Source organism: Cynocephalus volans, chromosome 4 (genome assembly GCF_027409185.1).
Source record: "Cynocephalus volans isolate mCynVol1 chromosome 4, mCynVol1.pri, whole genome shotgun sequence".
NCBI lineage: Eukaryota > Metazoa > Chordata > Mammalia > Dermoptera > Cynocephalidae > Cynocephalus > Cynocephalus volans.
The window spans coordinates 160,642,056-160,651,160 of NC_084463.1; the positions used below are offsets into that span (position 1 = coordinate 160,642,056).

A 9,105-nucleotide genomic window follows, 5' to 3' on the forward strand; every position below is an offset into this window, starting at 1 on the left:
AGAAGCAGGGTTGACAGGAGTTAAGGGCACCTCTGATGTGAGAGGAGGGAGAAGAGGGGCTGCTCTGAGACATGTGGCCTGAGTGGCTGGAAGCTGAGGGTACAACTTGACTTCAGCACTGCAGCAAGGCACGCTGGCGGGAAACCGAGGTGCCTTCCGGAGGCCCAAGGGTCCATGACTGGAGACAGTTAGCCATGTGGACTTGGAGCTCAGGGGTGTGGACAGGCTGGCGACCCCAATTAAGTCACATTCACAGAGTGAATCCTGTTGGCTCAGCTCTTTAGTGAGTCTGGTAAAAAGTTAATTAAGCCAAGGGCTGGCTGGTTAGCTCAGTTGATTAGAGAGCAATGTTGTAACACTGAGGTCAGTGGTTCGGATCCCTGGACCCTGAGACCAGCCAGCTGCAAAAAAAAAAGTTACTTAAGCCAAAATCATCCCAAGTTGTGTTATTTCCCCCTTTACCCACGCATGTAGTTATAGTGTCTCTGCACACAGGTGTTAGTCTCCTGTGATTTCTTCACGTGTGATCACTGCTATAACAACATGAATGAGATGCTGTTTAACACATTTGTCCAAGTTATAAGCTCTGTACGTGCGACCCTCAGAGCAGGTTCAATCACTACTTCCTAGTTCTTAGGGATTTCTCCTATCTAAATGAGTCCTCAAAAATAATGGCGACCTCAAATAATATCTGTTAATTCCTTAAGCAATTTCATGTGCATCTTAAGAGGCCCTGCTGATTTAGAAACACCTACCTTAAGGACCGGCCTGTGGCTCACTTGGGAGAGTGTGGTGCTGATAACACCAAGGCCACGGATTCGGACCCCTATATAGGGATGGCTTGTTCACTCACTTGGGAGAGCGTGGTGCTGACAACACCAAGTCAAGGGTTAAGATCCCATTACTGGTCATCTTTTAAAAAAAAAAGAACTACCTTAAAAAATATGTTCAGTTAGGGAGAAATTGGTGAACGCACACAAAAAATGTTTACATTGTGTAATGATAAAATTTTTAAAAAATTATGTTCAGGGGCTGGCCAGTTAGCGCAGTTGGTTAGAGTGTGGTGCTGATAATACAAAGGTCCAGGTTTTGATCCCTGCACTGGCCAGCCACAAAAAAAAAAAAAAAAGTCTTTGGCTGTTTCTTGTCCGATCTTTGTTTTCCCACAGCCTTTCCAACAGGGTGATGTCTCCTCCCAGGCCTCTGTGCAAGAAGAGGGAGTTGTTTTGTCACCAATCGAGTTTAATCCTAAACTCACTCCAGGACTGTTGTTCCAGCTCAGCTAGCAGCCCTTGCCATGGGTTCGTAGAAAGAACTTGGGCCTGGAACGCCACAGCCCACACTCTCCACACTCTCTACAGGGAGAGTCCTGCCACTCTCCCTGGCTCTAAATGTGGAGTTAGAGGAGGGGAGTTCCCTGTGGATAGAACCAGAGGGGGCAAATGGAAGCCTGCACCCAGACATCGCAGACAGGCTTACAGACATAATTACTACTCCAAAAAGGATTTAATTAAAACAAAACAAAACAAACAACAAAAAAAGGATTTTTTGATTTTACTCTCTTGCTAACTGGTGTCATGAGAAATGGCAAACTACAGAGGTCCACTCTGACCTCCTGCCCCTTGTCACCCCATTTATAAGAGCCACCTCCTCTTCCACATGCATACTGCTTGCTTCCTTTGAGCCACCAACTGCCCCAGTGGTGTTCCAACAGCTGATTCTCTGACAAAGGAAGACAGGGACAACGATTTGGGGTGGCCACCAGCAGTCTGTGGCACATGATCCAGTGGATAAGAGCTCCAATGACCACGTGGAGGCGGCTGATCCCAGCAGGTCTAGCTCGGGGGAAATTGAACTTAGGGGGCTGGCTGGTTAGCTCAGTTGGTTAGAGTGGAGTGTTGAAACACCAGGGTCAAAGGTTGAGATCCCCAACCAGCCAGCCACCAAAAGAATAAATAAACCTGAACATAGGTGACCCATGGGAGACTGCCACCGTGCCAAGCGGAGCAGGTAGCAATGTAGAGTTGGAGGGTCGGATGCATCCAGACAAGATGTGTCTTACCAGCTGTGTGACCTGGGACAAATTACCTAATGTCTCTGAGCCAAGGTCACCTCAGTAAATTGTGCTAATAATGTGATAATCACTCTGTGATGGTTTCTATGGGGAGCCCCCAGCAAATGGCAGTAATTCCAGGAAGCCAGGTCACGATGAGGTGGACTCAGGTTGGCCTCAGACCAGATCTGGACATTTGTGGATACAAACTATGCTTATCTTTATTGTCAATGAAAAGAGCCATCTTAGCCGGTTTTTACTTCTCACTTAGCAATTGAGACAGGGAAAGAAAACAAGTGCTGTCGACTGAGAGTAGGCAAGGGAGACGCCCCCAACTTTGGGTAACACTACCTTGGAGATGACCTCGAGAAGGGTCACGGTGGGCAAACGGGGGTCGGGAGGCTCAGTGAACAGGGGTGTGTGGCAGGACCCAGGAAGCAGGTGTGGTGGCCGGAGTGAGGAGAGACGGGGCAGGAGTGCGGTGGGCACTTCGTTTAATGGACATTTATTGAACACATCTGTTCAAGCATCTGGTTTGTGCTGGGAAACAGAAGTAAGACCCGTGACCTCAAGGAGCTCGCGGCCCAATGGGGATGCCAAGAAGCAAATCAACAACTGTGAAGACGTGCAGTCAAGGGCAGGGCGGGGTGTCCGGGAACCCCAAAGTCAGCCCGGGGTGGGGGTGGCGGGCAGGGGACTCTTCAGCAGATAGTGCTCAGCCTGGGTCTTGGAGCAGAGCAGGGTCTGCCAGGAGGCGGATGGACTCACCCTGCCAGCTCTGCCACCACCGGCCGGGAGGAAACAAGCCTTCCAGGCCAGGGCGACGAGAAAGCACAGCCCATTCAGGGTCCAAGAAACCACCAAGGGAGGAAAGCCCAATGGGCAGGGAGTGCCCAGACTGGGGAGGGGTTTGGCCTTTTTCCTGAAGGTGGTGGGAGCCACTGGAGGATTCTGGACAGGGAGTTGACATAATGGTCTCGGGAGTGGGAGAGGTTTGGAAGGTGGGAAGGTGGGAGGCAGCGGGTGTGGAATCCAGGGGGAGGGTAGCACCAACGCAGCCAGCAGAGCCTCTGAGAGCCTTTAAGAGGTGGCATCTCGGGGGGGAGGGGCTGGAATGCCACCACGCCTCCGGCCAGTCCCCTTGTGCCTTGTGCTCCCTGCACACAGACTTGGGAAAAAGAGGAGTCAGGCGGGCTCTGCTGGGAGGCTGAGCCGGGACCTCGGGCTTCCTGCTCCCCGCTGTCGCTGTCATCTCCTCAGCCCTGGTCTGGGCACTTGGGAGGTGCTGAGCCTCTTGTATTTGAATTGCAAGCTGGCTGCTTTTAACTTGGTTCTGCTGGGGAGCTGCTGGCCCTGCCAGGCCGGGCTCATCCCCACCAGCGGAGGAGATACTCGTAGCTGAGGAAGGTGACAGCATTGACAGGGAAGGCACGGGCACTGTTGATGGTAACCCCCCGGAAGAAGACCCCCAGTCCCTCCTGCCGGACACTGCTGGCCATGCAGTCCAGAACCCCCTGGTACACTCTCCGCCTCAGCCCGTCCATCTGCATCCGGGACTTGATCACGTCTAAGGGTGTGGCTGCGACCCAGGAGGTGATGCCGGCAAACCCCCCTGCCACCAGCACTGTGGCTGAGCCTGGGGCAGAGGAAGTCCAGTGCAGGGGTCAGAGCCCGGAACAGAGCGCCCTCCCCCAACCCGCAATCTCCCTCCCGGCCCCACCCCACACCTGTCTGTCTCCCACCCTCTAGCACCACTTGACTTACTGGGATTCTGGCCATCTGGCGTGTACTGGCGGCACAGCCCTTCATAGGTGACAAAGTAGATTCCCATTGTGGGGGTGTCCCTCAGCATCAGGGCCCAGGCTCCTCGGAACAGCCCCCGGGGCCCCTCCTCCTGGAAGATGGAGGCCGCACAGTGCACGGGCCCCCGGTACCGGGCTCGGGAACTCCCGGACTGGGCCCTTGGCTCTGTCTGGTTTTGTAGCCGGACTTTGATGAGGTCAAATGGGGCCAGGCAGTAGGTCTGTCGGGAAGGAAACATGAAGGCCCTGGTGGGGCTGTAGGCTGGTAACTGTCCGCTTCTATTAGCAATAGGAAGGGGGTGGGCCGAGCGGGCAGCATCGCCCTGCAGGAACCACCCGGCTCCCACTGCCTCTCACATGCATGGCTCGAGGTGGACCAGGGCATCTGGATGCGCTGGGGACAGGGCACCTCCCTCAATATCAGGCCCCTGACAGCAAGCCCCACTGCCCCCTCCTCACGCACTCAGGGACAAGCCTGGATTATTTTTCCAGGAAGGGGAGGGTACATTTCTGGGCTCCCTAAAACCAGGAATGAGCACTCATTTGTAAAGGAGTCAGTCTGTGACAGTGTAACAGCAAAGAACTCACCCCTCCCCAGGGTGCAAGAGATCACCCCATTGGTATCATTCTAATTATGGAACCCAGCTTCATAGATTGTCCCTCCCTCACTGTGCATGCCACCTCTCAGGGTCCCCGGGTGGGCAAGTGCTAGGCCAGCCCTTCCTGCCTCTCATAAGAAAGTGGGCAGGTGGGTGACAGGTGGATTTGGTGGGCTCTAGAACTCTTATCATTGCCTGAGGCAGATGGGACACAGATTTGGGGTAATACTGGGACTGAGCCCTGGGTAAGGGTCGGTGCTGGGGGATGTGGTGTGAGATTGGGGGCAAAGGATTCAGGTTTGGGTCAGGGGTGCAACTAGGTGAAGATAAGCTGTTGAAGTTCAGGTGAGAGGTGAGGCCCCAGCTGAGGTTAGCATATCTCTGGGGGCTTATGTGGTTTTTATTTGTTTTGTCAAAGGTGCATGAGCTCGGTCCCTCAGCCCTGGGGACGGCTGATGGCGGAGGGGGCTGGTGACTGGCTCTGGCGGTGGTCCTTAGAGTGCAGTGGGCCAAGTCTTTGTTTACTTCGCACCCCACAGAAAGGGTAGTGGGTTGGGGACCCTCCCTTGTAAGGTGAGGCCCTGATGCGGCTCTCCAGAGCCTGCTGGCAGGGCTGAGCAGAGGGCTTCTCCAGGGGGTGCTCTCCTGAGTACTGCACCCCTGGAAAGGCTGGGCCAGAGGCAGGTGCAGATCGTGCCCACGTGGGCAGTGGAGCATCAGATGCTGCCTCACTGACCAGTCACCTCAGCCAGCCCAAAGCAATTATGTAGCTGTCAGAGGTTGTCAATCCCTGCCTTTTCCTCCTACCTCCACACTAAAGCCATTAGTGCTCCAGGACCCTGTAAACCGAAGTCACAGGCTTGACATAAAACCCAGCCCCCAGCTCTGCTTTCCAAACAGCTGAAGGGGAGGGTGTCTTAGCTGGGCCTGAATCAGGCCGCCTGGCCTAGGGTCTCAGTGTTCCTCCCTGTTCTGTGGGGTGCAGGGCTCGGGGCTCGGGAAACCTCTAGGTATGCACCCTGCAGAAGGGGAGAGGAAGCCAGGACCTTTGAGGGTCTCATTAATCATTAATTCACTTGACTGTACAATCTGCTTTTGTCCTTTGTCCTTGCTCTCTGCCCCATGAAATGTGTCAGGGGCATCAGGGCACGTGCCCAGTGGAGGGTGACCCAGGCACCGTCAGGGGTACAGATGGAGCAGGCACTTGTCCCTCTTCCTCTTTGTGCTCAGAGGCCCCATTGGGCAGAGGTTCCCTCTGGTGCCTGGAGGCCTCTCTTCCCTCCACTCCACCCCTCAAAATCGCAGCCCTACAGCACTGAGAACAAAGACCAGAACCAAAGGGGTGGGGTGACTTCATGATTAATACCTGGCTTCTCCCAGCAGGATCTATGGACTGGGGCCTCAGGTGAGGCTCACAGATTGTGGTCACCCAGGTGCCGCAGACAAGGGGCTGAGAGTTGGCTGGGGCTGGGGCGGTTCCAGGACCATGTGGAGACCAGCTGGAGGGGCTGGCATTCTTCAGAGCTAAAGAGCATGTAGAGAGTGGCCCCCCACAGTGCAGAGGCTGGCAGCCCTCCAGAGGCGAGCAGGCATCGTCAGCCCTGCCCCAGCTCTCTCTGCCTTTTGTCCTCTCTGTTCTCCCTGACCCTCCCCCCAGACCTGCAGCCTGGAAGGCTACAGCACAGCCAGGCCAGTCACTGGGAGCAGTGCCTCATGTTCCCCTCAGGAAGGCCTGGCCAGCCACAGCTGCGGGTCACCTGAGAGGGCTGGAAGGGGACAGATGGAACCCACCATCACTGTGCCACCTGTGTGGACCCATATGCTGGCCCTCTCACCTGCAGGAACCCCCCGGCGCAGCCGGCAATGAAGACATGTGTGTAGCTGGGGGGCTGAGCCCACCGCTCCTGGTGAGAGGTCGCTGTGAGCACCAGCAGGGCATTGCTATAGACCCCAAACTGGACGGAGCTGACCACAGCTATGCTCATGATGGGGAAGCTCATGCCCTTGAAGAAGCCCAGGAGCTGCAAAGGGACACGGTGACACTGGAGTCGGCCTGGTGGGGCTTCCCCTTTCCCTTTCCAGCCCTGGCAAGGCCTCCTCTGGCTGGAAACTACTCCTGAGCCCTGCCACAGGAGGCAGCGGCAGGCTGAGGCTCCACCCCTGGGGTGCTAAGCTACCACCCAGCCCCCCACCCAAGGGTCCCAGACAGAGCCCGTGGAAGTTGGTGGTGACTGCCCCAGATGCCTCCCACCACAAAGAAGTGGGCCACCCACCGATTCATGGCGGTAAATCTTGACCATGCAATCAACTATGCCCTGGTACGTGGTCTGGGTCTGTAGCCGCACCTGGATGGGGAGGACAGAGCAGGTGGGGTAGAGGAGCAGGTGGGCAGGCCAGGGCAGAATGCCAGCGGGCAGGAGAGCAGGGAAGGGCCTCCGTTAGCCAGGCAGAATCCCAGGGCACCCTGATGTTTGGTTCAGGTGTGATCTTTCATCCTCTAGTGCCTCTCCTAGACTCACCTTTACAGTGTCAAAGGGATGTCCTAGGACCAAGCCCAGAGCTCCTGTGGTGACAAGAAGATGCTATAAGTGAGGGCCTCATGCCAGGCCCAGGAAGCAAGTCTGTGCCAAGAGGAAAGAGGGATTCAGGCAGGAGGAAGGAGGGAAGGGCCTTCTCATGCACGTGCAACCCACCCTTCTGCCAGACTCCAGAGGAACCCCGCTGTCCCCCAGCCCCTCCGCACCAGGCACTGGGCTAGGCAGGCACTGGAGCAAGGGACTCAGACCCGGGCCCTGCCTGTGGATACACATGCAGAAGGGAAGATCCAAGCAAAGACGCACGTGTCCTCAGCTGGAAGCCAGCACCTGAGTGTCTCACTGCTCGTGGAACCCTGGGGGTCTGGAACCAACCTCCAAAGCTCCCGCCTCCCTGCCAGCTTTACTCCTTCCTTCCTCCAACTCCTAATGTCGTCTGGATACAGAGCAGGCCCCACCCTCCTGGCGCTGGATCCCCTCTCCAGTTGGCAGTGCAGAGCTGAGGGTCCTTCCTAGGAGCCAGGCTAGCGCGAGGGCAGGATGGTCCCCCTGCCCTGCCACCTCTGCATTTCCCAGTCTTTTCCTCCATAACAGAGGCTGGTTCTGGAGCTTGGGGGAAGTCACATTCCCAGGAGGCAGGTTCAGAATGTCCCTCTTTCTCCTAAGAGGAAGGTCACCAACAAGCTGGGCTGGGCCCACAGGCATAGCAGGCCTGGGAGTGCGACCCATTGCAAGGTAGAGCAGAGGCCCAAAGAGGAACTCAGATTAGCAGGTGAGGTCAAAGGTGAACTTCCTCCCTGAGCACCTGGGTGGGCCTGGAAGCTGGGCTAGTGGTGCAGGCTGCTCCTTTGGCTCTCCCGCCCCGGGCAGGTGTCAGGCAGCGTGGCCTTGGACTTCCCACCTGTGCCTTCCTCTCTTCTCTCCCTGTTGGCCACTTGCAGGAACTCTGGGGACAGCTGTCTCTGGGATGTTCCAGGAGAGCCAGGACTTTGGCCTCAGCTCTTCCCATATCACCCATCTTTCCCAGGAAGTGATCCGCCATTGGGGGTGACGTGACAGAAGGAAGAAAAAAGTCTCACCAGAGATCCAGCCAGCCACAAACTCCTCCACAGGCATTGTCTGGGCTCGTGCAGAAACTGATGGCTCTAGAAAAGGAGAAGGTGAAAGTTTGATTCCACCCTCTCCCTCCCCCGGGCCCCAGGGTGATCACCTCCCACTAATGTTTAACCCTGGCTGGAGGGTGAGAAGTGGCCTGGTGCCCGAAGAGGGGAGCAAACCAACCTCGGTGACCCTGACAGACTGGAGGAGGTGTGCAGAGTGCAGAATCACACAGGGCAGGGATGACGGGCCCACTGTGGCCTGATCCCCCAACCAGGGCAATGAGGGCCTTCTCGCTGCGTAGCCAGGGATGGCAACTGGTCTCAGCCCCCTGGATGGGTCTCTCCAGGGCTGCCTTAGTTGGCACGGGGCAAGGCCCTGCCAGCCTGTGCTAGCTCAGCTCAAACTCCCATTCTTCCCCACAGGAACTCGCCAGGCCTCCCCACCCCAGGACAGGCAGTGAGGCCAGGTGGAGATGGAACATGGCCACCAGGGGGCAGACGCAGCCTGCGGTTGCCTGTGGCATGGGACCCGCCCCAGCCAGGACAGGGTGGGAACAACCCAGGGGGTACTCAGCTCCCAGCAGTGACTCACCCGTGCCGGAAGCCAGGGGCTCTCTCCAGAGTTGTTTATGACTGCACATGTGATTCAGAACACAGCCTCTCTCCACCTCCTCCCTCCCAGGGGAAAGACGGGGTTTTGATTAGATAAAGAGTCCTGCATCTATCTGCAATGGCCCCATCCTGCTCAGAGTCAGAACCAAAATCCGTTCTAGGCTCTACGAGCCCTGTCGGTGCCACCCATTCTCCTCGGGCCTCACATCCAGCCTCCCTGCAAACAGGCTCCCTTCTCCAGCCCTTGGCACTGGTTGGTCCCTCTTCCTGTGCACTCTCACCCCCACCTCCCTTAAGCCTGGGCTCTAATGTCGCCTCCTCAGTGAGGCCTACTCTGATCATCTCATCTCGTACTGCGATTTGCCCCACCCAGCCAGCATGACCTCTGACTCATGAGGTAATACA

General features: G+C 56.6%; 1 protein-coding gene across 4 annotated transcripts; it reads right to left on the reverse strand.

Moving 5' to 3' along the window:
* Window positions 1–2,548: 2,548 nt before the first annotated feature.
* SLC25A45 (solute carrier family 25 member 45) lies at window positions 2,549–8,986 on the reverse strand. Of its 4 annotated transcripts, none has more exons than XM_063094234.1 (7): window positions 8,681–8,986; window positions 8,068–8,133; window positions 6,974–7,017; window positions 6,728–6,799; window positions 6,290–6,475; window positions 3,818–4,076; window positions 2,549–3,689 (listed from the first exon to the last, which is right to left on the reverse strand). In XM_063094234.1, exons 1-7 carry the CDS (start codon window positions 8,727–8,729, stop codon window positions 3,421–3,423), a joined length of 945 nt encoding a protein of 314 aa, XP_062950304.1. In that variant the 5' UTR covers window positions 8,730–8,986; the 3' UTR covers window positions 2,549–3,420. The 4 variants fall into 4 exon arrangements, with proteins under 4 accessions (XP_062950304.1, XP_062950305.1, XP_062950306.1 ...); XM_063094235.1 differs by lacking the exon at window positions 8,681–8,986 and adding an exon at window positions 8,270–8,341; XM_063094236.1 differs by lacking the exon at window positions 8,681–8,986 and having other exon boundaries at window positions 6,974–7,075; window positions 8,068–8,134.
* Window positions 8,987–9,105: the final 119 nt, after the last annotated feature.